Source organism: Cajanus cajan, chromosome 11 (genome assembly GCF_000230855.2).
Source record: "Cajanus cajan strain Asha chromosome 11, NIPB_CcT2T_4, whole genome shotgun sequence".
Lineage (NCBI taxonomy): Eukaryota > Viridiplantae > Streptophyta > Magnoliopsida > Fabales > Fabaceae > Cajanus > Cajanus cajan.
Window position 1 is genome coordinate 10,114,172 of NC_138527.1, and position 27,197 is coordinate 10,141,368.

At 41.4% G+C, this 27,197-nt stretch overlaps 1 protein-coding gene across 1 annotated transcript; it reads right to left on the bottom strand.

Moving 5' to 3' along the window:
- Nucleotides 1–5,564: 5,564 nt before the first annotated feature.
- LOC145953357 (uncharacterized) lies at nucleotides 5,565–26,516 on the bottom strand. The gene is made up of 3 exons (XM_083067298.1): nucleotides 25,660–26,516; nucleotides 5,857–6,510; nucleotides 5,565–5,697 (listed from the first exon to the last, which is right to left on the bottom strand). The coding sequence occupies exons 1-3, from the start codon at nucleotides 26,514–26,516 to the stop codon at nucleotides 5,565–5,567; spliced, it is 1,644 nt and encodes a 547-aa protein (XP_082923424.1).
- Nucleotides 26,517–27,197: the final 681 nt, after the last annotated feature.

Genomic DNA, 27,197 nt, shown 5'->3' on the forward strand with positions numbered 1-27,197 from the left:
GCAGGTTATGGTTGGCAATGGTTCCATGCTAGACTGCCATCACCTTTGTTCACAAGTTACACTTCGCATCCAAGGTCATGAATTTTCCGTGGATCTACATGTGCTTCCTATTAGCGGTGCAGACATTGTATTGGGCGTACAATGGCTCAAATCACTTGGGCCGGTTACCACAGATTATAGATCTTTAACCATGACCTTTTCTATTTTGGGCCAACCTATTACCTTCCATGCTGATGTGCCGGTTCAACCCACTCAAGTTTTGGCCCAACAAGTTAAACGAATCATCCAAACACGTTCTGCATCCGCATTTTTTCACCTTACCTATTACCGAATCCACCTACCCAACCAGTATCTGACGCTTTTCCCCCCACCTTCCCTGAGATCACTTCCCTTCTATCTCGTTACGCCTCCCTATTCCAGAAACCAACAAACTTACCTCCTCCTCGCACTATTCAACATCACATTCCCCTATTACCCAATTCTGAACCTGTGAATGTTTGTCCTTACCGCTACCCACATTTCCAGAAAGCCAAACTTGAAAAACAAGTGTCAGAATTACTCGATTCCGGTATGATTCGTTTGAGTCAGAGCCCCTTTTCTTCTCCAGTTCTACTTGTCAAAAAGAAAGACGGGAGTTGGCATTGTTGTGTTGATTATCGCGCGCTAAATGCCATTATCGTGAAGGATAAATTTTCGATGCCTACTATCGATGAGTTGTTAGATGATCTTGGTGGTGCCTCATGGTTCACTAAACTAGATTTACGTCAAGGTTTTCATCAAATACGCATGGCAGCGGAAGACATTCATAAAACAGCCTTTCGAACACATCAGGGACATTATGAATATAATGTTATGCCCTTTGGCCTTTGCAACGCCCCCTCTACGTTTCAGGCTATTATGAATGAACTTTTGAAGCCTTTTCTTCGAAATTTTGTCGTAGTATTTTTTTGATGATATCCTTGTTTATAGCCCTTCTTTTGAATCTCGTCTCCACCACTTGGACTCTGTGTTTTCCTCTCTTTTGCAGGAAGAATTTTTTCTGCGATCCACCAAATGTGTATTTGCCCAACAACAGCTCGAGTACCTTGGGCACATTGTTTCTTTCCAGGGTGTGGCACCAGAGCCTTCAAAGATTCAAGCCATGGTTGATTGGCCAGTTCCTAATTCTTCTACTCAACTTCGCGGTTTTTTTGGGGCTTACAGGTTTTTACCGCAAATTTATCAAAGGTTATGCAGCCATTGCTTTGCCTCTTACCAACCTTCTTCGCAAGGACAACTTCAATTGGTCTCAAGAGGCCCAATCTTCTTTTGATGCTCTCAAGCAAGCCATGATGACTGCACCAGTTTTGGCTTTACCAAATTTCAGTGAGCCTTTTACACTGGAGACGGATGCCTCAGGATTAGCGATGGGTGTTGTGCTTATCCAAGGGAATCATCCTATTGCATTTTTTAGTAAGCCTTTTTTTCCTCGCCTCCAACGTGCCTCCACATATGTTCGCGAATTGCATGCTATCATTACTGCTGTTCGGAAGTGGCGTCAGTACTTGCTCAGTCATCCTTTTCGTATTCTCACTGATCACCGTAGTCTCAAAAATTTAATGTCTCAGGTCATCCAAACACCTGAACAACAAATGTATCTCTCCAAACTCTTGGGCTATGATTATTCAATACATTACAAATCAGGGGCTAGTAATGTTGTTTCTGATGCTTTGTCTCGCATCCCGATACTCACGCAATCCATTGCGGACAACTTTACTGCAAGAGTTTCACCAAACTCCTTTGGGTGGCCATTTAGGGGTAGCCAAGACCCTACATCGTTTGCAAGCAAACTTTTTCTGGACTCACATGCGAAAAGACGTCCAAACATTTGTAGCCCAATGTTCCACTTGCCAACTAATGAAATACGAGACCAAACGCCCAGCTGGCCTCCTCCAACCTCTCCTAGTAACTTCGTCAATTTGGGAAGATTTGTCCTTAGACTTTATCACTGGCCTCCCTACTTCACAAGATATGGTGTGTAAGCTTCATGGATTTCCCCGTAGCCTGGTGTTAGATCGTGATCCCATTTTTATCAGTCACTTTTGGCGCGAATTGTTTAAATTGTCTGGTACCAAGTTACGAATGAGAACCTCTTATCATCCCGAGTCTGACAGCCAAACTAAAGTATTCAACAGGGTTTTGGAACAATATTTGCGCTCTTTTGTGCATGAAAAACCCTCACAATGGTCAAAGTTCATCTCTCTAGCTGAATGGTCTTACAACACCTCTGTTCATTCTGGAACTGGTCTCACCCCTTATGAGATCACTTATGGAAAACCCCCACCTACAATTCCTCATTATATCTTAGGCTCTTCCAATATTGAGGTTATTGATTCAGTACTTACTACTCGTGAGGCTCTCTACGAATTATTACAAAAGCGTTTATCCAAAGCTCAGGCAACCATGAAGCATTCTGCTGATAGCAAACGCCGTGATGTACATTACAAAGTGGGCGACTGGGTTTATGTCAAATTGAGGCCTTATCGACAACTCTCAGTTTCGGGTTCTTATCATAAGCTTTCTAAGCGATTTTATGGTCCATTTCAGATTACTAAGCAGATTGGTTCTGTGGCTTACCGCTTACAATTGCCTCCTTCCTCTAAAATTCATCCTGTTTTCCATTGTTCACTTCTCAAACCTCACCAGGGTCCTTTGGTTCCACACTCTACTTCTTTTCCAATTCCTGCTATAGAAAACCATCCCATTGTGGAACCATTAACAATATTGGATTGTAAACTGGATGGCTCCACCTCTCCTCCCACCAAGCTAGTGCTTGTCCAATGGCTCGGTCTTGCACCCGAGGACACCAGTTGGGAAAATTGGGAAGACCTTCGTCATATTTACCACCTTGAGGACAAGGTATTTTTCCCAGGGGAAGGAGATGATAACAACATGGCTAATACTCCTAGGCCCAAAAGGATCTCCAAAAGGCCTAGCCACCTTTAGGACTTTGTTTGATATGAGTCACATGGGAGATGTGTGTGAATTGGTTATAATGGCTTTTATGCTTACGCATTTATAAATTGTTAGATTCCCTTTTCTGTTTCCGGAATGTGCGGACTGCCAATGATTGGCATTTGTATTGCTTTTAAATACTACTTTGAGAATACAAAGAAGGTAGAGAGAAATTTGATTTAGAATTCTTAGATTAATAGTATAACAGTAGCTACTCCTTTACCCTATCAAAAGGTTTATGGTTGCAGTAAACGACAGAAACCCTAAGTTGGGGGTGTGTGAAGAGTGAGAAGGCATATGGTGAATTTAAAGGAGCCACAACACGTGATGATGTGTTTCTAGAAGATGCATTTTGGTGAATACACATGTGATGATGGGATATCTCAAGAATTAATTTATTTGAATTAATTGAATATCTTGGCCATTTAAAAAGAGTTCTTCAAAGCAATTTCAAGTTATTATGGGACAATATTTAAAAGGAAAAACATTTAGGGAGTTATTACAATATTTATACTTATTAATATAGGGGATTGGAGTGTGTAATCGCTTTTAATTTTCACTTTTTAGTAGATCATTATATTTCTTAGATGTAAAAAAAAATTATATCTTATTTAAATAATTATACATAACTTTCTAAGATCTTATTTGTATGTAATTATTATAGACATGAAGTGTTTCGACCCCTCTAATCCTTATAATTGAAATGTTTTCGTATAGTCAAACTTTTAAACTAATAAAAATAACATAAAATATTATTTTTTTTAATCTTTTTTCTTCTACACTAAGTGGTATGTTCTTAGAAAATAAATGATTTAATTAATTAAATTTTATTTCTTTCCATCAAATATTGATCCAAGTGTTTCAAATGGCTTAGTAAAAATCAAAATAACTTTGAGAAGAATACAATAAGATTTTATTTGCTAAAGTTGAGAAAGATTTTGTAATTTTTATTTATTTATTTGCTCCTTATAATTCATACACAAGTGTAAAAAATTTCACTCATAATATATAAAAACATTCTTACTGATTCGAATATTTCGTATATATATTAAGAATTTTAAGAAAATAGATATTGAAATGAAAAATATAAATATGTTAAAGATTAAACAATTCTAAATTAAATTTTTAAAAATTTTAAAAAGACAAAAAAATAAATAAAATTAGTTTCAAAACCTTTTAAATATATAAGGGTACCGCAGAATTTTTCAAACATTTAAATCGAAAATTAAATATTGTGATAGGTAATTGTGTTACGACCTGCTCCACAAATGAAAAAAAAGGGGTTAGAAAATTTGGCATGGAATAATTTATCATAGTTCATCCAGTGGTCTTCATTCACGGTCCAAAAAACAGTGAAAGTTTATATTACAAGTTATTTTACAATATTTAGTGTCTAGGAGATACTTATATTTCTTCTTGTTGTTCTTCTATTGAGTTATGGATTCTATGCATTTTAGTGTTATATAGCTTTGACTGTTATTCTTTTGCTGAAATTCTGTGAATTTTAGCTTGTAATTCACTGATTATTCATGGGTTTGTGCATGTTGTTCACCACTTAAAATTTATGGTTCATTGTGAGATTATATAGCTGTCATTGTAATAGAATATCAATATCTATAAATTGATATTTTTTTACTTGAGAATTTTCTAACTCTACTAATTTTAGTATTTTTTGGTATACGATAGTGTGATTGCCAATTGTGTTGTTACATCGATATTAACAGATCTAAAAATTTTAAGTTGTGGGGATAATTAAACCAAATGTATAAATTTATAATATTAATAATTTAATATAGTTATAACATATAATTAAATAACTATTTAACTATTTATCTCATTCTTTTTCTCATCCTATTTTTTAAATGATGCTCATAAAAGAAATCTCTTTTATGAAAATTAGATGAAAAAATAGACATGCATTTCTCTTAAAAGAAAAAAGAAAACGTAATAAGTTTTTATTTAAAATGCGAGAGGTTTAGATAATACTAAATATCACTATCGAGTAAAAATAAGATTAAGAATAAACAAATAATAGACAAATTAATTTATAGATAGTTATAAAGATAAATTACTCCAAAATTTGTATACACCAAAATAATGATAACAATAATAATAACAATAATAATAATAATAATAAAAACAATAACAATAACAACAATAACAACAATAACAATAATAACAATAATAACAATAACAACAATAACAACAATAACAATAACGATAATAATAATAATAATAATAACAATAACAATAATAATAATAATAACAACAATAACAATAATAATTTTATATTATTACATTGTAAGTATCAGGATTTTACATGTATGCTTCTACCAGATGCATTAAAAAGACAATCCCAAGGGAATACCATGCTTAAATTGAATTCCTCTTGAAGGTAGGAGTCGAAATCATCGCTACATCATCTTATTATTATTATTATTATTATTTTTTTGATCAGCAAAGAGAATATTTATTAATAATACTATATGAACGTACAAATACACGGTGCCCTTTTCTTACTTGAATATAACACTTCTTCCCAACCAGTTGACAACATATGTTTTGTACCCTCACTCCCCCCGCATATGTACATGCTTTGACTCCCACCCCTTACTTGATAGCTCTATCGCCCTAATTCGTACCCCGAACCCCTCCACTTTTAACAGATCCCCCAACCTCACAGGTGTATTTGTTGCATGTGACCTGTTTCAATGTAAGACTTTTCCCAATGTTTGCACAGTCTTTAATGTCTTGTCTGGATTGATATACAATTAGGCCACAGGTTGCACCGATATTGCATTCTCACTACCATCCCGATAATTTAACCACTATGCCATTAGGCAAGCTGCAGGATTAGCTTACCATAGATCATAGTGGAAGCTGAAACTCTTTTTATTTAATCTTAACCAGGACCAAGAAGTGAATGTTATGTTGTTTTCTAGCTCTTCCACCACAATGTTCTTTCCTCTAAATACTTTGTTATTTCTAGCCTGCCATATGCACCAAGTGATGGCACTTCTAATGGTATCCCATTTTTCTCTTTCTTCCTGATTATAACAGAGATGTGCATACTGAAGGTCGTGTTGTGGGACTGATTGAGGAAGTACTGATGATATTGAGCCCCACGCATGATAGTATTTCCATACATGATCTGCTACCTTACAAGAAAGAAACAAATGGGATGCTGTCTCTGGGTGTTCATTACATAGTACACAATGACTGTCATCACTATCTAATCCTAGACCTCTTCTTTGCAGATTGTCAATAGTGGGCAAGGCATTATGTATTAATCTCCACATCAATGTGACCGCCTTTGGAGGAATTTTTAATTTCCAGATTTTTTGAAAGCTAATATCCACCAATCCAGGGTACCTCATATTGTGAATGACTTTGTATGCCGAATTGACTGTATACATCCCTGAGCTCTCTATAGGCCAGGACCAGGAGTCTTTGATCTGTTTTTGCAATTTAGCTCGGGCGATTAACAGTTGAAAAGAAGCCCACTGTTCATTTTCCCTGTCAAACCAGTTTCTCCTCCATTAGAAACACCATCTCCACTCTTGTCCCTCCCATGTTCCCATATTTGCTACCTTATTTTGTTGTTGGTTTGAGTTGACAAATATATGTGGGAATGCTTCTAGTAAACTTTGATCGCCTAGCCACTTGTCTAGCCAAAATCTTATTTCTTTTCCATCCCCAAGTTTCCATCTCATTGTTGAATCAAACCACCTCAGCTCGTCCTCTCCCCCACAACTTTTCTTTATATCTCTCCACCACTCTAAGCAGTGACTAGGTTGTGAGTTATGTTGTTCATCTAGTAAGCTTGCATACCCACCATATTTAGACCTTAGAACTTGAGTCCACAAACTGTCACTTTGGTGGAAAAAATTCCATCTCCACTTTGCAAGCATTGAGTGTTGAAGCTATCCATATCTTTTATTCCCAGTCCGCCCCTATTTTCTGGCATTGTTACCTTTTCCCATTTCACCCAGCAAATCTTTGTCTCCTTATCATCCATACCCCACATGAATTTTCTTTGGATACTTGTAGACCCCTAAAATTGTCCGGGTCGGAAATAAAGCTCAAAGACTCTCAAAGACCGAAGGAAAGTCAGCCGGAAGGACTCTTGGAAGACCCTAGGATGATTCTTTGTAGGTCTAGAAGTCTTAGAATAGCTTAGAATAAGGGTGTGCAAGGATTGGAGCTCAATACACCCTCCCAGAGGTTCAGTACGGCCGTACTGGGCCATTTGAACTGCAATACGGCCGTACTGAACTCAATACGGCCGTACTGAAGTTTTTGAACTTCAGTACGGCCGTACCAAATTCAATACGGTCGTACTGTAGTTCAAAAACCCAGTACGGGCCGTATTGACCTCCCAGGCCGTATTGCGCCTCAATCCTATAAATAGGACGTCATTGGCACGTCCTTCCACACTTTTTACACATTCCTCAACCCTCCTACTGAGTATTCTTGGGTTTTTGAGCTTTTCTCTGCCCTAGATATCTCTCCGGGAGCCGATCCGACGAAGTTCTTGAGTCATGAGCCATTAGCTTGAGATTCAAACAAGTCGAAGGGAAATCTCTTTGATTTCCATAGTAAAAATTTGTCTTTAGGGGAAAGGAGCGAGCGGACGTGTAGTGGGAAGGAGCGCCAAAAAGCCTCCTAACGTTGTTCTGATATATATAAAAGCCCGCTTCGGAGGTTTCTTTCTAAATCCTTTCTTTTACCGCTTTTATTGATTTTTGATTGTCGCATTGCATGTTTAGAGCTTTCATCATGTAAATATTTAATCTATAATCGTTTCTAATAAATAGGGGTAATTTAGTAACTTTACACTGTTATTTATGAAATAATCCGTCATAGGGAACCCGAAAGGGGCGTTGTGGGGTGCTAACACCTTCCTCGCACGTAACCGACTCCCTTACCCGACTCTGGTTGTAGTGGCCAAAGTTGATTTATGAAAATCAATTGCCTTGTATCTTTTTCCAATGTTTTGAGTAAAATATTGGTGGCGACTCCAAGAACCCTTCTTTTTACGAAAACCGCTAAACTATGGAGGGTCCCGTTTGGGATTAACATAGGTCGGTGAGAATCATTTAATAAATATTGTTAGTTCGATGAGGTCTCAGTTTGAGAATAAGTCGCTCTAACAATCCAACATTTCTAAAACTTAAAAGAGTCCAACCATCGTCGCGAATGCCAACGTCCGTTTCGGCGGGTGGCGACAGATGGCGACTCCACTGGGGAAGCCTCGAGAGTCAGTCCCATTTAGTGATGGATTATTTCTAAAATAATAGTTTAAAATTACTTCGTTACCCCTCGCTTGTATGATAACATGTTTTACCTAGTTGGCTTTAATAACTGTTGGATGTTTAAACCCCATGCATAAAAAAAAAAAAAATGTCATGACATGAGAGGAAAGACCATGTGTGAAAATATAATAAAAGTAAGGAGCATGTGCATCATTATCAAAAAGACATCATGCATCCTCATAATCATTCATTTTGGGCTCACCAATACCCCCTTGACGTAAGCGAAAGAGACCCATGACTATTGAGATTCTCCGTTGGGGAGAAATCATAAGTCAAGGAGGGTGGTAAACCTCCGTCTTAAAAAGGCAGCGCCTTAAAGATGGAATATTATCAAGCTCATGTCAAGAGTGTATTCATTCCATAAATAAACTAATTAGGTTAAGCATTCATTTTAGAAAGTGGCTGGTCATCTCTCTGTCCTCACGCGCGCGCAGAAACTCAAGAAAATGGAAGCGTTGGAGGAACAAAATAGGAAGCTTACAACCAAGCTCTCGCTGCTCAAGGAGCAAATGGCGCAAATGATGGAACTCATGCGTCACCGAAACGAACACGGGGCTCAACACAGTGACCATGAATCCCATCATGAGGAGGAACAAGAGCAAGAGCCTTCGCAAGCTGTACCCCCTAGGGCGGGGATTACAATTAAGGAGCCCGAGATTTCAAAGGAGCAATTCCACGCTCTCGAGGACCGGCTGAGGGCTATGGAGGGGCATGATTTCGATATCAAAGATGCCGCCGACATGTGTTTAGTAAGGGACATCCAATTCCCTCCCAAATTTAAAGTGCCCGATTTCCCAAAGTATGTGGGATCGACTTGCCCCAAAAGTCATCTCACTATGTATTGTCGAAAGATGGCTGCATATGCCACTAATGAAAAGCTCTTAATCCATTGCTTCCAAGAGAGCTTAGCTGACATCGCACTCAACTGGTATATGCAGCTGGATGGGAATCAGGTGCGTACATGGAAACAGTTGGCTGACGCATTTCTCAAGCGCTACAAGTATAACATCGACCTAACACCCGATAGGTCCGATCTTCAAGCCTTGAGTAAGAAAAATGATGAATCCTTTAAGGCGTACGCCCAACGATGGAGGGAGTTGGCGGCACAAATAGAGCCCCCGCTGTCGGATAAGGAGACGGTGTCCCTATTTATAAACTCGTTGACCGGTCCCTTTTATGACAAGATGATAGGGAACACGACAACGCTCTTCTCGGACGTCATCACCATTGGAGAAAGAGTGGAACAAGGGCTGAAAAGTGGGAAGCTAGCTGGGCCTTCCCAATCATTTGAAGCTAAGAAGACCTATGGGAAGAAGAAAGAAGGAGGAGTCAACGCCGTAACTATTTCTTCATCTTCCTCCGCTTCGAAGTCAGGAAAGTCGCAGTACAACCCTGTGAAGAAGTTTGATAAACTTCCGACCACATATAGCGACCTCCTGCCGAAGCTAGTACAAGCTCATCTTCTAGCTTACATTCCACCAAGGAAAATTGATCCACCTTACCCCGATTGGTACAATCCGCAAGACAAATGTCTATACCATTCGGGGGCACCGGGGCATTCAACGGAGAACTGTAGAGCTCTCAAATATAAGGTCCAAGACCTCATCGATGCAGGGTGGGTCACTTTTGATTCGACAGAACCCGACGTGAGCAAGAATCCTCTGCCGAAGCAGGAATAGAGAGAAGAGCAAGCCACGATAGGGCCCTTCCACATTTTTCTTTTCTTTTAGGGACTCATGATCAGTACCCGAGATCATGAGATCCTTTTCATATGAATAAGGGTCTTTTGTACATTTTTTTTACATATCAATAAAGAGGCATTTTTCACATATCATTCTCTCATTTGTTCTTTTCTCTCTTTCTCTCATTAACATTAATAATTCTAAACCAAAAACAGAACCGATAAAAGAATTATGTCTGTGATTGTTTGCTCCGACCGGGATCCGAAAGTCGAGGATGAATGGGTTGAGTTGGACAGTGATGAGGAGACCATCTCTCCGGATCTGCAAAGACTGTTAGATCAAGAAACTCGCCTACTCCAACCGTATCAAGAGAAGTTGGAGACCGTGAATTTGGGGCAGGGCCAAGAGATAAAAGAGGTCAACATTGGGACCCATATCAGTGATGAAATAAGGACGTAATTGATCCAATTGCTAAGGGAATATAAGGACGTATTTGCATGGTCGTATCATGATATGCCCGGTTTGGACTCTAATATCGTCGAGCACAAGTTACCGTTGAAAGAAGGGTTTCGACCCGTCAAACAAAAGCTCCGACGAATCAAGCCCGAGTGGTCTTTAAAGATCAAAGAGGAGGTAGAAAAGCAATTAGATGCGGGATTCTTGGTTGTATCTCAGTATCCCGAATGGCTGGCTAACATCGTGCCGGTCATTAAAAAGAATGGAAAAGTTAGAGTTTCTGTTGACTACAGGGATCTGAATCGTGCCAGTCCAAAGGACGATTTTCCCTTACCTCACATCGATACACTAGTCGATCATACAGCCACGAACACACTCTATTCCTTTATGGATGGGTACTCTGGGTACAACCAAATCAAGATGAATGTGGAAGACCGCGAGAAGACTTCCTTCATTACACCCTAGGGTACTTTCTGCTACAGGGTGATGCCTTTTGGACTCAAAAATGCGGGTGCCACCTACCAACGAGCAATGATGACGTTATTCCACGACATGATCCACAAAGAAATTGAAGTATACGTGGACGACATGATCACAAAGTCGAAAGACGAAATGGACCATATCCAATATTTGAGAAAATTATTCAACCGGCTTCGCAAGTACCAGCTTAAGCTAAATCCGGCTAAGTGTACTTTCGGAGTTCAGTCGGGTAAGCTTCTCGGGTTCATCGTCAGTAAAAAGGGCATAGAGGTGGACCCCGATAAAGCGAAGGCAATAATGGAAATGCCTCCTCCTAAAACCGAGAAAGAAATAAGAGGATTCCTCGGCAAGGTGAACTATGTCGCAAGGTTCATCGCACAGTTGACCGACACGTGTAGACCAATATTCAGGCTGTTGCGCAAGAATCATTCTGAATCTTGGAATGAGGATTGTCAACAAGCTTTCGACAAGATCAAACAGTGCTTGGCCAATCCACCAGTATTGGTGCCTGTCGCCACCGGCCCGAAACGGGCTTTCGGCATTCGCGAAGGATGGTTGGACTCTTTTATTTGTTTAAAAAATATGGATTGCTAGAATGACTTATTCTCAAACTGAGACCTCGTCAAACGAGCAATTTTATTAAAAGGCTCACCAATCCATGTTAATCTCAAGCGGGACCCTCCATGGATTAGTGGTTTTCATAAAAAGGAAGGGTTCATGGAGTCGCCACCAATGTTTTACTCAAAACATTGGAAAAAGGGATAAGGCAATTGATTTTATAAATCAACTTCAGCCATTACAACCAGAGTTGGGTAAGGGAGTCGGTTACGCGTGGGGAAGGTGTTAGCACCCCACAGCGCCCCTTTCGGGTTCCCTATGACAGATTATTTAAAAATAATAGTGCAAAATTACTAAATTACCCCTATTTATTCTAAGCAATTATAAATTAACTATCTACATGATGACAGTTTAAATATGTACACACAGAAAGCGGTAAAAGAAGGGACTTTAAAGAGATAAACCTTTGAAGCGTGCTTTCTTATATATCTTGACAGAAATTGGGAAGCGTTTTGGCGTTCCCTCCCTCTACAAGACCGCTCGCTCCCTCCTATAAAATTTTAACTATGGAAATCCGGAGGATTTCCCTTCGACTAGGTTCGAGATTCAAGCAAATGGCTCGTGACTCAAGAACTTCGTCGGATCAACTCTCCGAGTGATTTCTAGGCAGAGCACTGCTCAAAAAAACCCAGAATACTCAAGAAGAGGGTTAAAACTGTGTGTGAAAGTGTCAAATGACGTCAAATTGACGTCATATTTATAGGAATGAGGCGCAGTACGGCCCCTGGGGTCAATACGGGCGTATTGAAGTTTTTGAACTTCAATACGGCCGTATTGAATTCAGTACGGCCGTATTGAAGTTCAAAGACTTCAATACGGGCGTACTGAGTTCGCCGCGGCCGTATTGCAGTTCAAAATACTCAATACGGCCGTAGTGAACCTCTGGGAGGCCGTATTGAGCTTCATTCCTCCCACTTTTCTTATTTTTGCTATCCTAAGACCTCTAGACCTACAGAGAACCCTCCCAGGGCCTTCCAGGAGTCCTTCTGGCTGATCTTCCTTCAGTCTTTGAGAGCCTTCTAGCTTTATTTCCGACCCGGACAATTTTAGGGGTCTACAGCTGCCCCCCCTTTACTTAGTCGGACGGCCTTTTGGTGTACCGGCTGACAAGTAAAGGAGTTGACCCAATTGTCCGGGTGATGTGCCAACCTTCTGACTTGTAGCGTCTTCCGGTGGAAAATTGTTGAGTAGCCTCTCCAGGTTGTTGCATACCTCGGCGCTTCTGACAACCTCGGTAGCTAAGTTTACCCTCTCCAGGGTCAACTTCACTCGACGCCCGAGCTGGAAGTTGAACACCAACGTGCCTTTGACGACGCTGATGGTTGAGTACTGTCTCTCCAGACCTTGAGTACTGTCTCTCCAGACTTTGAGTATCGTCTCTCCAGACTTTGAGTACCGTCTCTCCAGACTTTGATTGAGTACCGTCTCTCCAGACCTTGTTTGAGTACCGTCTCTCCAGACTTTGTTTGAGTACCGTCTCTCCAGACCTTGTTTGAGTACCGTCTCTCCAGACTTTGTTTGAGTACCGTCTCTCCAGACCTTGTTTGAGTACCGTCTCTCTAGACCTTGTTTGAGTACCGTCTCTCCAGACCTTGTTTGAGTACCGTCTCTCCAGACCTTGTTTGAGTACCGTCTCTCCAGACCTTGTTTGAGTACCGTCTCTCCAGACCTTGTTTGAGTACCGTCTCTCCAGACTTTGTTTGAGTACTGTCTCTCCAGACTTTCTTTGAGTACCGTCTCTCCAGACTTTCTTTGAGTACCGTCTCTCCAGACTTTCTTTGAGTATCGTCTCTCCAGACCTTGTTTGAGTACCGTCTCTCCAGACTTTCTTTGAATACCGTCTCTCCAGACTTTCTTTGAGTATCGTCTCTCCAGACCTTGTTTGAGTACTGTCTCTCCAGACTTTCTTTGAGTACCGTCTCTCCAGACTTTCTTTGAGTACCGTCTCTCCAGACTTTGTTTGAGTACCGTCTCTCCAGACTTTCTTTGAGTACCGTCTCTCCAGACTTTCTTTGAGTACCGTCTCTCCAGATTTTGTTTGAGTACCGTCTCTCCAGACTTTGTTTGAGTACCGTCTCTCCAGACTTTGTGCATACCTCGGTGCTCTCGACAACTGGGTAGCTGAGTATTGCCTCTTAGGCTTTGAGATGATTTTGTCTCCACAGTCCATGATGCTGCTTCGACGATTTGATTTTGATTTTGGTGCCGCTGAGGGCTGGATAACGCAGGGATCCGTCTAGGGGATGTGCAGTTACTCATAGGTTCTTGTGTCCCAACTTTCCTTTGCATAGTTGGTGCCCATTGAGGAATTTCTGTTTCCCTGGGGTGTAGACACGAAGATGCTCTTTCTGAGATGAGCGGTGCTTTATGATTGGCTGACGTCCTTTCGACGATAGTGGAGTATCCCGGTTATCCTTATTCGGGTGACTCTTTTTGTTTTTCTGGTTTTGTCGCCTCTGTGTAGGCTGTTATCCGCTGGGGGATTTTGTCATTGATTGTGATTAGCCTCTTCTGTTAGGCAGATCATCTTGACGCTTGATGTTTGGCCAAGAGCCGGATTCCACTTGGGGAATGATTATTGATCTTTTGATTTTTTTCCTTTTTTGTAGGAATGCCTCTTGAGTAGGCGACTGGGGATTTGGGGATCTTATGTATCCCAGAGTATTATTTAGGAAGCCTCTACAGGCTTAGACTCACTCAACGCCTGAGTTGGAGAGCTATTTTCCACTGAGGAAGTTTTAAGTCCTTTGACTAGATATACTGCTTGGGTGATCGTGCTTCCATTGGGAATTTTGTCGATCTTGCTTTGATAGCTCTCGCTGGGGATTTGTTCTGTGAGCTTGAGTTGGGGTTTCTCTGGGGAGTATTATTTCTGCGAGCCTCTCCAGGCTCAATTATTCTGATGAGAGTATTATTTCGGCAAGCCTCTCCAGGCTCAGTTATTCTGCGAGAGTATTATTTCGGCAAGCCTCTCCAGGCTCAATTATTCTGGGAGAGTATTATTTCGGCGAGCCTCTCCAGGCTCAATTATTCTGAGAGAGTATTATTTCAGCGAGCCTCTCCAGGCTCAGTTATTTCTGAGAGAGTATTATTTCGGCAAGCCTCTCCAGGCTTAGTTATTCTGAAGGAGTATTATTTCGGCAAGCCTCTCCAGGCTCAGTTATTCTGTATGGTGAGAGAGTATTGTTTCTGCAAGCCTCTCCAGGCTTAATTATTCTGAGGAAGTATTTTTTCAGCAAGCCTCTCCAGGCTCAATTATTCTGTACAAACTGAGGAGTATTGTTTGTATCCTTGCCTTTTTTCGTTTTCGGCTTTTGTTGACTGCTGTCATACACAAGCAATTTTCCTATTTTTCTATTTTATGCAATTGCCTCATGAAGAGGTCTTTGAAAATTTCTTTATGGCCAATACGGCCATATCCATTTCAGTATGCCCGTATTGAATTGAAAATTTGTTCATAACCCTAATTTTGGTACGGGCGTACTGAACATGATACGGGCGTATTGTTTTTCTGAAGTTTATATATTTTTTGTTTTTTTCAATAAACAGAGAATAAGTGATCTTCCATTACACCTATCATCTGTATGCATGTATGCAGTATGATGCACCTAATTCTATTTGATTCACTTTTCAAAAGAATTAACCGATGCGTTTCTCTGTTTGGATTTTTGCCATTCCTCTAGACGGGCTGTGTGCTGCCGATTTAATGTAACCGAGGAATGATGCGTGTTATATCGAGATTGGTGTCATCAACCAAGTGATTTTCCTTTCCTTTAGAAGATGTGTCAACCCTCCTATTGACTACTATATCTCCATGTTTCCACTAGATTATTCAAAAATCGTTTGGGACAAGAGAGAAAAGAAGGAAAGGATTTTTTTCTCGAAAGTTTGTGTTTTAGAGGGGATTATTTATTTTTTGAAAAATGGATTTTGTAAGAATGGCTTGGCCAATGGTAGGCTTAAGTGTTTAGGCTTGTTTGATTAAACACTTATGAAGTTAAGCACGTCTTGGTTATTAACATTTGTGATTTGACAACTTGGATAGCTTTTCTTGAGCCCCTTTGTTGAATTCAGTTGGTGGTACCATCATGGATTTATTCTGTTTTTCGATTGCCCTAACTTTTTCCTAAAACACCCATTTGTGGAGTTTTAGCGGGCTTTTGTTTTTGTTCATTATTTTGTAACCCTAATTTTTGCCTAGGTCACCCTTTTGTGGGATTCCTAGCGGGTCTTTTGCTCTTATTTTTGCGCAGCCCCCTTTTTGGGTTTCCTGCCGAGCTTTTTGTTTTTTAGGATTTTTATCCTGAATGGATTTCTTTTTATCCATGACGGCACTTATTGAAGCCAAGAAAAGGTGCTCCAAGTTGTCGTGCACACTTCCACACAAAATGATGTGGGTTTATTGATTATTAAGACGATTTTAACCTCACTTATGTTCATTCAAACAGGGTTAAATAATGTGGTCTAGAATTTTATTGCAAGCAAGAAAAGAAGCAATAAAGAATAATGAAGAATGATTTTATTATAATCATAGTGGAAACATGTGCCCTATCGAGGCTCGGGGGTCGGGCTGTCCCCGAGGAGTAATCTCTAATAGTCATCAGGTTTACACATCCCTATCGGAAGGAGGAGAACACTTGATGACGACGACCGGCCTTGACGCTTGTGAACCGGCCTTCCTAAAGATCTGGCTTAAAGAACGTCGAGAAGGATCTTGATTCCTCTTCGTTCTTTGATCTTTGTTAGGGTTGTATCCTAACCCTTGTTTCCCCGGATTATCCTTGATAATAGGTAGCTCCGGGATTCCTTGGGAGTCCTTGCCTAATCCTTGTCCTGGCAAGTATCCGTTCTTGGTGAGCATGGAGGCTACCTTTTTCATTTCTCGGGGAAACGTTTCGACATCGGCGATTTCCAATGCTTGGAAGGCGGTTTCTAAAGCTTCCTCTGCTGCATCCACGTAAGGTATGGTGGATGGCTTGCTGATGAGTATGTCATCTTCAGCTTGTACGGTCACCAGTTTGTCATCCACTATGAATTTGACTTTCTGGTGGAGCGTAGAGGGAACAGCTTTCGCATCATGAATCCAAGGTCGGCCGAGGAGACAGCTATATGCGGGAGAAATGTCCATCACTTGAAATTCGACGTTGAAGATGGTGGGTCCAATTTGGATTGGAAGATTGACTTCTCCCACCACTTCTCTTTTAGAACCGTCGAAAGCTCGGACGATCATGTTGCTCGGGCGCATTTGGATTCCCTTGATTGCCACTTGCTCGAGCGTTCTTTTTGGCATTACGTTCAAGGAAGATCCATTATCTACCAAGACTTTAGCGATGTGATACTCCTTGCACTTTACAGAGATGTGCAAGGGCTTGTTGTGATTTGGTCCCCCAGCGGGGATTTCCTCATCGGTGAAAGTGAGGTGATCATTAGCCTTGATGTGACTAACAATCCCCTCAAACTTGTCTTGGGAGATAGTGTGCGACACATATGCCTCGTTCAAGACTTTCGACAGAGCTTGCCGATGCGGTTCGGAACTTAGGATCAACGACAACAGCGTAATCTTTGCTGGCGTCCTATGAAGTTGATCCACGATGGAGTACTCGCTCTATCGGATAAACTTTAACAGCTCGTCTGTCTCCTCCTCGGATTCTTTTTCCTTGGTTTTCTTTTCTTCTTTTCCTTTATTTTTGGGAGCTTTGTCGTGCAGATCATCGGGAGTGTAGATCCTGCCACTCCTAGTCATGCCCCCAAGTCCAGCGATGTTAGAGATATCGCTGTAGGCAGAAGAATGGATGTCGTATATCCACGGCACAGCCTTATTTGATTCGTAGGGGAAAGGTCTTGGAGCAGTGATCCTTAATGGTGTTGGACCTTCCCCTTTATTCGTCTTGATTACCAACAACGGAGTTGATGTGCGCTCGCTTGGCGCGGTTGTTGGCTTACACTTAATAACAAATGGCGTGCGATCCATTCTTTGAACATACGCATCAATTAATTCTTTCTTTTTATTAATGTTTATTAATGATTTACTAGGAGGGATGTATGAAATGTAAACCTAGATCCCTCCATGATCTTTGATAAGAATGCATGATATGAGATGATGACGTTGAATATGCATGCATTGTGTTTATTCAACTAAGCATTATCATGTTTTTAGGATGTCCCTAAGATGATGCATGATATTGCTTGGTTTGGATAAATAACCCTTTTTTCTTTTTTGGGTATTTTTATTTATTATTATTATTTTTTTTGTATTTTTGGGTGAAAAGGGAAACTACCTATATGAATGTGATGAAGGTAGATGTTAACACCATGCAATGGAAGATTCTTATTCCTATTTATTCTTATTTTTTAAAAAAGGAATGTTGTATGTTTAAAGAAATGCAATGTATGCTCAAACAATTTCACATAATCAATGCACAAACAATTCACTCATCCACGAACAGTCACGAGCGAATCACGAGGTAGGGGTATCCTGCAGAAAAGTGCATATTCAAGGTGGATCTAACTGTTCTCACCGGTCTGAGGCCCCCAAGGTGCCCCCATTATAGGGACCCAATTCCTCTCGTCGTAAGCCGATGGAAAGCTCCAACGCACTGTCGGACTCGAGTTCATGGTTATCACCTTGAGTGATGCTTTCCGACAACGGTCTACGGGCACCTATAGACCCATTCGACAACCGGCCGTACTAACATCCACTCCCTATGGTTAATCACTCATGCCCCCGGGTATAGAGGGAACTGTTGTGTGCAAAGGTTTGTGTACAGTTTGTATTTCAAACAATTGCGGAATTTAAACATACAACAGTTATTTAAAGCCATATAATAAATCATGTTATCATACAAGCAAGGGGTAACGAAGTAATTTTTAACTATTATTTGTTAAAAACAATCTGTCACTAAATGGGACTGACTCTCGAAGCTTCCCCAGCGGAGTCGCCATCTGTCGCCACCGGCCCGAAACGGGCTTTCGGCATTCGCGAAGGATGGTTGGACTCTTTTATTTGTTTAAAAAATATGGATTGCTAGAATGACTTATTCTCAAACTGAGACCTCGTCAAACGAGCAATTTTATTAAAAGGCTCACCAATCCATGTTAATCTCAAGCGGGACCCTCCATGGATTAGTGGTTTTCATAAAAAGGAAGGGTTCATGGAGTCGCCACCAATGTTTTACTCAAAACATTGGAAAAAGGGATAAGGCAATTGATTTTATAAATCAACTTCGGCCATTACAACCAGAGTTGGGTAAGGGAGTCGGTTACGCGTGGGGAAGGTGTTAGCACCCCACAGCGCCCCTTTCGGGTTCCCTATGACAGATTATTTAAAAATAATAGTGCAAAATTACTAAATTACCCCTATTTATTCTAAGCAATTATAAATTAACTATCTACATGATGACAGTTTAAATATGTACAGACAGAAAGCGGTAAAAGAAGGGACTTTAAAGAGATAAACCTTTGAAGCGTGCTTTCTTATATATCTTGACAGAAATTGGGAAGCGTTTTGGCGTTCCCTCCCTCTACAAGACCGCTCGCTCCCTCCTATAAAATTTTAACTATGGAAATCCGGAGGATTTCCCTTCGACTAGGTTCGAGATTCAAGCAAATGGCTCGTGACTCAAGAACTTCGTCGGATCAACTCTCCGAGTGATTTCTAGGCAGAGCACTGCTCAAAAAAACCCAGAATACTCAAGAAGAGGGTTAAAACTGTGTGTGAAAGTGTCAAATGACGTCAAATTGACGTCATATTTATAGGAATGAGGCGCAGTACGGCCCCTGGGGTCAATACGGGCGTATTGAAGTTTTTGAACTTCAATACGGCCGTATTGAATTCAGTACGGCCGTATTGAAGTTCAAAGACTTCAATACGGGCGTACTGAGTTCGCCGCGGCCGTATTGCAGTTCAAAATACTCAATACGGCCGTAGTGAACCTCTGGGAGGCCGTATTGAGCTTCATTCCTCCCACTTTTCTTATTTTTGCTATCCTAAGACCTCTAGACCTACAGAGAACCCTCCCAGGGCCTTCCAGGAGTCCTTCTGGCTGATCTTCCTTCAGTCTTTGAGAGCCTTCTAGCTTTATTTCCGACCCGGACAATTTTAGGGGTCTACAGTGCCACCTGTCGAGGGAAGACCATTAATCCTCTACTTAACCGTGCTTGATGAGTCCATGGGAGTTGTGCTAGGACAACAAGATGAAACAGGAAAGAAAGAACGAGCCATCTACTACTTGAGCAAGAAATTTCTCGACTATGAGACCCGCTACACGCCATTAGAAAAGACGTGCTGTGCGTTAGCATGGGCAACACAGCGGCTCAGGCAGTATATGATTAGGCATACTACTTGGCTGGTTTCCAAAATGGATCCAATTAAGTACGTGTTCGAAAAACCAATAATCATTGGGAAGATTGCCCGATGGCAAGTACAGTTATCAGAATTTGACATCATACATGTCACACAAAAGGCCATCAAGGGCAGTACCCTAGCGGATTACCTAGCACATGGGCCAACCAACGACTACCAATCCCTTCAGGATGATTTCCCCGATGAGGATATAATGAATCTACAACATGAAGAACCAAAAGATGATGCATGGACCATGTATTTTGATGGAGCCTCCAACATGCTTGGACGAGGGATTGGCCCAGTGCTAATCTCTCCACAAGGAAAATACATTCCCATAACGGCAAGACTCAACTTCGATTGTACAAACAACATGGCTGAATACGAGGCTTGCGCGTTGGGAATCCAAGCAGCCATCAACAACGGTATCTTAAAACTCAAAGTGTTTGGTGATTCGGCCCTAGTCATCTACCAACTACGAGGTGATTGGGAAGTCCGAAATCCTAAACTGATACCATATGTTGAGCACATCAAAGATTTGACACATTCCTTCCAAAGTGTCGTCTTTGAATACATTCCAAGGGAGGAGAATCAGTTTGCCGACGCTCTTGCTACACTCTCGTCGATGTTCGCCTTGGATAAGGAGCATGAAATGCCCATCATCAATATCCGGCGGCACGATAAGCAAGCGTTCTGCCTTCTGATAGATGAAGCTGTCGATAATTGTCCATGGTTCCATGATATCAAGCAATATTTGACAAAAGGGGAATATCCTGATGCGGCCAACGACAATGACAAGAAGCATATCCGAAGAAGGGCCATGGGATTTCTGCTAGTCGGTGAAACCCTCTACAAGAAAAATTATGACTCGGTCTTGTTGAGATGTATAGACCAAGTCGAAGCTCAAAATATGATCAAAGAAGTACATGAGGGGGTTTTCGGTACCCATATCCCCGGGCCTGCAATGGCTAAAAAGATCCTCAGGGCGGGATACTACTGGTCGACCATGGAAAGGGATTGTTACCAGTACGTGCGAAAATGCCATAAATGTCAAGCATACGCCGACAACATTCATGTCCCACCAACTCCACTCAATGTATTGGCTTCACCTTGGCCATTTGCAATGTGGGGCATGGATGTTATTGGACCCATCGAGCCGAAAGCATCCAATGGACATAGATTCATCCTTGTGGCCATTGACTACTTCACCAAATGGGTAGAAGCGGCATCGTATGCTCATGTGACCCGAAAGGTGGTAACATCCTTCATCAGGAAGAACATTATATGCAGATACGGTATTCCCGATAAAATCATCACTGATAATGGATCTAATTTGAATAACAAGATGGTGGAAGAACTGTGCCAAGAATTCAAGATCCAACACCACAACTCTTCCCCATATCGGCCAAAGATGAATGGGGCAGTCGAGGCAGCCAATAAAAACATCAAGAAAATAGTGCAAAAGATGGTTGTCTCATTTAAAGACTGGCATGAGATGTTACCCTTCGCTCTTCGTGGTTATAGGACTTCAGTACGTACATCTACAGGAGCTACTCCATTCTCCCTCGTCTATGGGATAGAGGCAGTTTTGCCTGTCGAAGTCGAGATACCTTCTCTAAGGGTAATCATGGAAGCGAAACTTTCCGAGGCAGAATGGGTTCAAAGCCGATACGACCAGTTGAATCTTATCGAAGAGAAACGGCTGAACGCCATATGCCATGGTCAAGCCTATCAGAGGAAGATCAAAAAGGCTTTTGACAAGAAAGTCCACCCTCGAGTCTACCATGAGGGAGAGCTGGTAATGAAGAAGTTGCTACCAGCTCAAAAGGACAAAATCGGAAAGTGGGCCCCGAATTACGAAGGACCATACGTGGTGAAGCGAGCCTTCTCAGGAGGAGCATTGATCCTCACGGACATGGATGGAGAAGAACTTCGATACCCAGTCAACGCTGACGTGGTAAAGAAGTACTATGCCTGAAGACGTTGCTTGCATAGGCCCGCTAGGATGAAAACCCGAAAAGGGCGTCCTAGGCAAAAGTTAGGGCAAAATAAAAAGCCCGCCAGTACAAGGGTACTAGGCAAAACAAAGGCGAATTTATCCCCGCTAGGATACGTCCTAGGCAAAAATTAGGGGCAAAAGAATAAGACACAAAAACAAAGCAAGCAACGATTACTTGAACCGAAAACCGAAAGGCGGTTCAAGTGATTATCTTCTAGAAGCAAGCGTCTTGCAGTGTCTACACTCCTGGCTCAGGCATCTCACCCGAAGCAATTAGGGGAACGTAAGAGCAACAATTACAGATATAATTGTTAAGCCCAATGTATATAGCCTACCCTGGCCAGCCGTTCTTCAGAAATTCCTTTTGTATATCTTTCTGTAAAAACATTTGTGAATATCAATAAAATGTCTATTCATTTCTCTTCTCTCTTGACCATGTGATTATGCCTCTAAATTAGTGTTTCTTTAAAATTGTACGAAATTCCTTTAATAATCGGTCGATAAAGAAAGTGGGAGGGGTTCCTATAAAATCCGTAATCTCCTGCGTAAGAGGCTCACAGAAATCCTCCCTCACATCGACGACAGAAATTTCTCCAAAAAGAGGAGGATAGGGAGAGCCATTCATTTTTCTAAAAAACATTAACAAAATAATTAAACTTGCATTTTGTGCATCACACACATTAGTTGCACATTCAAAGACCTTATTACGAGGCAATCGCATAAAATAGAAAAATAGGAAAAATTCTTGTGTATGACAGCAGAAAAACAGAAACAGCCGAAATCGACAAAAAAGGCGGAAAATCCAACAAATTGTACAGAATAACTGAGCCTGGAGAGGCTCGCCGAAATAATACTCCCCAGAGACATCTCAGCTCGCACTCTTGGGTCGAATTCCCAGTGAAAGCTATCAGAGCAAGATCAGTAAGGTTCCCTAATGGAAGCATGATCATCCAAACAGAATATCCGAGTCAAAGGACTTAGACTTCCTCAGTGGAAGATGGCTTTCCAACTCAAGCGACGAGTGAAGCTAAGCCTGCAGAGGCTTTCTAAATAATACTCTGGGATACACAAGATCCTCAATTCCCATTCGCCTACTCAGAGGCACTCCTTCAAAAAGAGAAAATCCAAAAAGATTAATACCCATTCCCCAAGCGGAATTCGGTATTCAGATAAACACCGAACGTCAAGATAATCCACCTAACAGAAGAGGCCAATCAAGATCAATACGACAGAATCCCCCAGCGGATAACAGCCTACGCAGAGGCCACAAAACCAAGAAAATCAAAAAGTCACCCGAATAAGGATAACCGGGATACTCCACCAACGTCGAAAGGACGTCAACCAATCATAAGGCATCGCTCACCTCAGAAAAAGCATCTTTGTGTCTGCATCCCCAAGGAATCAGAAATTCCCCAGTGGGCACCGACTACGCAATGGAAAGTTGGGACACAAGAACCTATGAGTAACTGCACATCCCCTAGACAGATCCCTGCGTTATCCAGCCCTCAGCGACACCAAAATCAAAAACAACTGTCGAAGCAGCATCGTGGACTGTGGAGACAAAATCATCACAAATCCCTGGAGAGGGCAAACTCACGCTACCAAAGTGACCAGAAGCACGGAGGTATGCAACCCTGGGTAGGGCAAACCGCAGACCCTGGAGAGGGTAAACTCACGCTACTGAGGTTGTCAGAAACACCGAAGTATGCACGAGCCTGGAGAGGCGACGACTAATACTCAGCTACCCCGTCGTCAGAAACACGGAGGTATGCAGCTGCCGAGGTTGTCAGAAACACCAAGGTATGCAACGAGCCTGGAGAGGCGACGACTAATACTCAGCTACCGACGTCGTTAGAAACACGAAGGTATGCAGCTGCCGAGGTTGTTAGAAACACCAAGGTATGCAACGAGCCTGGAGAGGCGACGACTAATACTCAGCTACCGACGTCGTCAGAAACACGGAGGTATGCAGCTGCCGAGGTTGTCAGAAACACCAAGGTATGCAACGAGCCTGGAGAGGCGACGACTAATACTCAGCTACCGACGTCGTCAGAAACACGGAGGTATGCAGCTGCCGAGGTTGTCAGAAACACCAAGGTATGCAACGAGCCTGGAGAGACGACGACTAATACTCAGCTACCGACGTCGTCAAAAACACGGAGGTATGCAGCTACCGAGGTTGTCAGAAACACCAAGGTATGCAACGAGCCTGGAGAGGCGACGACTAATACTCAGCTACCCCGTCGTCAGAAACACGGAGGTATGCAGCTGCCAACGTCGTCAGAAACACGAAGGCATGCAGACCCTGGAGAGGGCAAACTCACGCTACTGAGGTCGTCAGAAACACCGAAGTATGCACGAGCCTGGAGAGGCGACGACTAATACTCAACCTGGAGAGGCTACTCAACAGTTTTCCCACCTGAAGACACTACAAGTTGGAAGGGTGGCTCACTCCCCGGACAATTGGGTCAACTCCTTTACTTGTCAACCGGTACACCAAAAAGCCGTTCGACTAAGTAAAGGGGGGGCAGCTGTAGACCCCTAAAATTGTCAGGGTCGGAAATAAAGCTCAAAGACTCTCAAAGACCGAAGGAAAGTCAGCCGGAAGGACTCTTGGAAGACCCTAGGATGATTCTTTGTAGGTCTAGAAGTCTTAGAATAGCTTAGAATAAGGGTGTGCAAGGATTGGAGCTCAATACACCCTCCCAGAGGTTCAGTACGGCCGTACTGGGCCATTTGAACTGCAATACGGCCGTACTGAACTCAATACGGCTGTACTGAAGTTTTTGAACTTCAGTACGGCCGTACCAAATTCAATACGGCCGTACTGTAGTTCAAAAACCCAGTACGGGCCGTATTGACCTCCCAGGCCGTATTGCGCCTCAATCCTATAAATAGGACGTCATTGGCACGTCCTTCCACACTTTTTACACATTCCTCAACCCTCCTACTGAGTATTCTTGGGTTTTTGAGCTTTTCTCTGCCCTAGATATCTCTCCGGGAGCCGATCCGACGAAGTTCTTGAGTCATGAGCCATTAGCTTGAGATTCGAACAAGTCGAAGGGAAATCTCTTTGATTTCCATAGTAAAAATTTGTCTTTAGGGGAAAGGAGCGAGCGGACGTGTAGTGGGAAGGAGCGCCAAAAAGCCTCCTAACGTTGTTCTGATATATATAAAAGCCCGCTTCGGAGGTTTCTTTCTAAATCCTTTCTTTTACCGCTTTTATTGATTTTTGATTGTCGCATTGCATGTTTAGAGCTTTCATCATGTAAATATTTAATCTATAATCGTTTCTAATAAATAGGGGTAATTTAGTAACTTTACACTGTTATTTATGAAATAATCCGTCATAGGGAACCCGAAAGGGGCGTTGTGGGGTGCTAACACCTTCCTCGCACGTAACCGACTCCCTTACCCGACTCTGGTTGTAGTGGCCAAAGTTGATTTATGAAAATCAATTGCCTTGTATCTTTTTCCAATGTTTTGAGTAAAATATTGGTGGCGACTCCAAGAACCCTTCTTTTTACGAAAACCGCTAATCTATGGAGGGTCCCGTTTGGGATTAACATAGGTCGGTGAGAATCATTTAATAAATATTGTTAGTTCGATGAGGTCTCAGTTTGAGAATAAGTCGCTCTAACAATCCAACATTTCTAAAACTAAAAAGAGTCCAACCATCGTCGCGAATGCCAACGTCCGTTTCGGCGGGTGGCGACAATACTAACAATTTCCTTTAGAGCTGTTTTAGGCAGCCTAAAAAAAGAGAGAAAGTACAGGGGTATAGCTGATAGAATAGAGTTTATTAGACAGATTCTGCCTGCTAAAGAGATTGTCTTATTTTTCCATCCTGCCAGCTTGTTCTTGATTTTATCTATTACTGGTTTCCATGTTGCTCTCCTCCTCGCCACCGCCCTAATAGGTATGCCCAAGTAGTTAAACGGAAGTGTCATAATTTTACAGTTTAGTAAGTCTGCAAATTTTTCTACTGTGTTCATATCCACTCTTATTGCACCAAAGCAGCTTTTGTGAAAATTTACTTTCAGCCCAGAGACAAGTTCGAAGCATCTCATAACACTCTTTATTGTGACCACATTATCAATAGAGGGTTCTCCTAGAAAAACTGTATCATCAGCGTATTGAAGGAGGCTGACTGGGATGTTTTCTGCCCCAACATGATAGCCATTGAATTTTCCATTCAGGCTTGCACTTCTCATGAGACCTGAGAGACCCTCAGCCACAATAATGAATAGGAAAGGGGCTAGTGGGTCTCCTTGCCTCAACCCTCTATGCACTTGGAACTCACCTATTGGGCTACCATTAACCAAGACCGAAACAGAACTAGTATGAAGGCATTCTTTTATCCATAGTATCCATTTCTGACAAAACCCCAACCTCTTCATCATGTATGCTAGGAACTCCCAGTTTACTGAATCATAAGCCTTTTCAAAATCAGCTTTGAATATAAGGCAAGGTTTTTTTTTCTTTTTTGCCTCGTCAATTATCTCATTAACAACCAAGACGCTGTGGAGTAGATTCCTATTACCAAGGAACGCAGATTGTGACTGATCAATCACCTTCGACAAGATTGACTTGAGTCTTTTTGCTAGGATTTTTGCCAAAATCTTGTACATACATCCGATAAGAGAGATAGGCCTGAATTCGCTTAAGTCTTGGGGTCCAACTTTTCTGGGATAAGAGCAACAAATGATGGGTTCGACCCTCTAGGCAATCTACCAAATTGATGAAACTCATTTATAAATCTAACAATATCTGCCTTCATAATTTCCCAAAATTCCTTGATGAATTTGAAATTGAAACCATCCGGACCCGGGCTCTTAGAACTCCCGCATTCCCCAATTGCCTCTTTTATGTCAGTCTCTGTAAATGGTGCTATTAGAACTCCCACATCCCCCTAAACATTATTATTATTATTATTATTATTATTATTATTATTATTATTATTATTATTATTATTATATTGTTGTTATTATTATTATTATTATTATTATTAACATTATCATAATTATCATTATTATTATTATTATTATTGTTATTATTGTTATTGTTTTTGTTTTTATTTTTGTTATTTTATTATTATTTTTATTATTATTATTAATGATAATAATGAGATGACTTGGTGATGATTTCGATTCTTACCTTCTAGAGGAATTCAACTAAAACATGGTATTCCCTTAGAATTACCTTTTTAATGCATTTAGTAGAAATATACATGCAAGATCCTGATACTTACAATGTAATAATACAAAAATTATTATTTTTATTATTGTTGTTATTATTGTTCTGGTTATCGT

Excerpts from the sequence above, each read along its gene's own strand:
- LOC145953357 (XM_083067298.1), bottom strand. The coding sequence starts at position 26,516 with ATGTACAAGATTTTGGCAAAAATCCTAGCAAAAAGACTCAAGTCAATC. Across the intron at positions 6,511-25,659 it reads ATTCTATCAGCTATACCCCT|GGAAAATGAACAGTGGGCTT; the intron begins GTACTTTCTCTC and ends CTGGTTTGACAG. Across the intron at positions 5,698-5,856 it reads AGCTTCCACTATGATCTATG|GTCACATGCAACAAATACAC; the intron begins GTAAGCTAATCC and ends ACATTGAAACAG.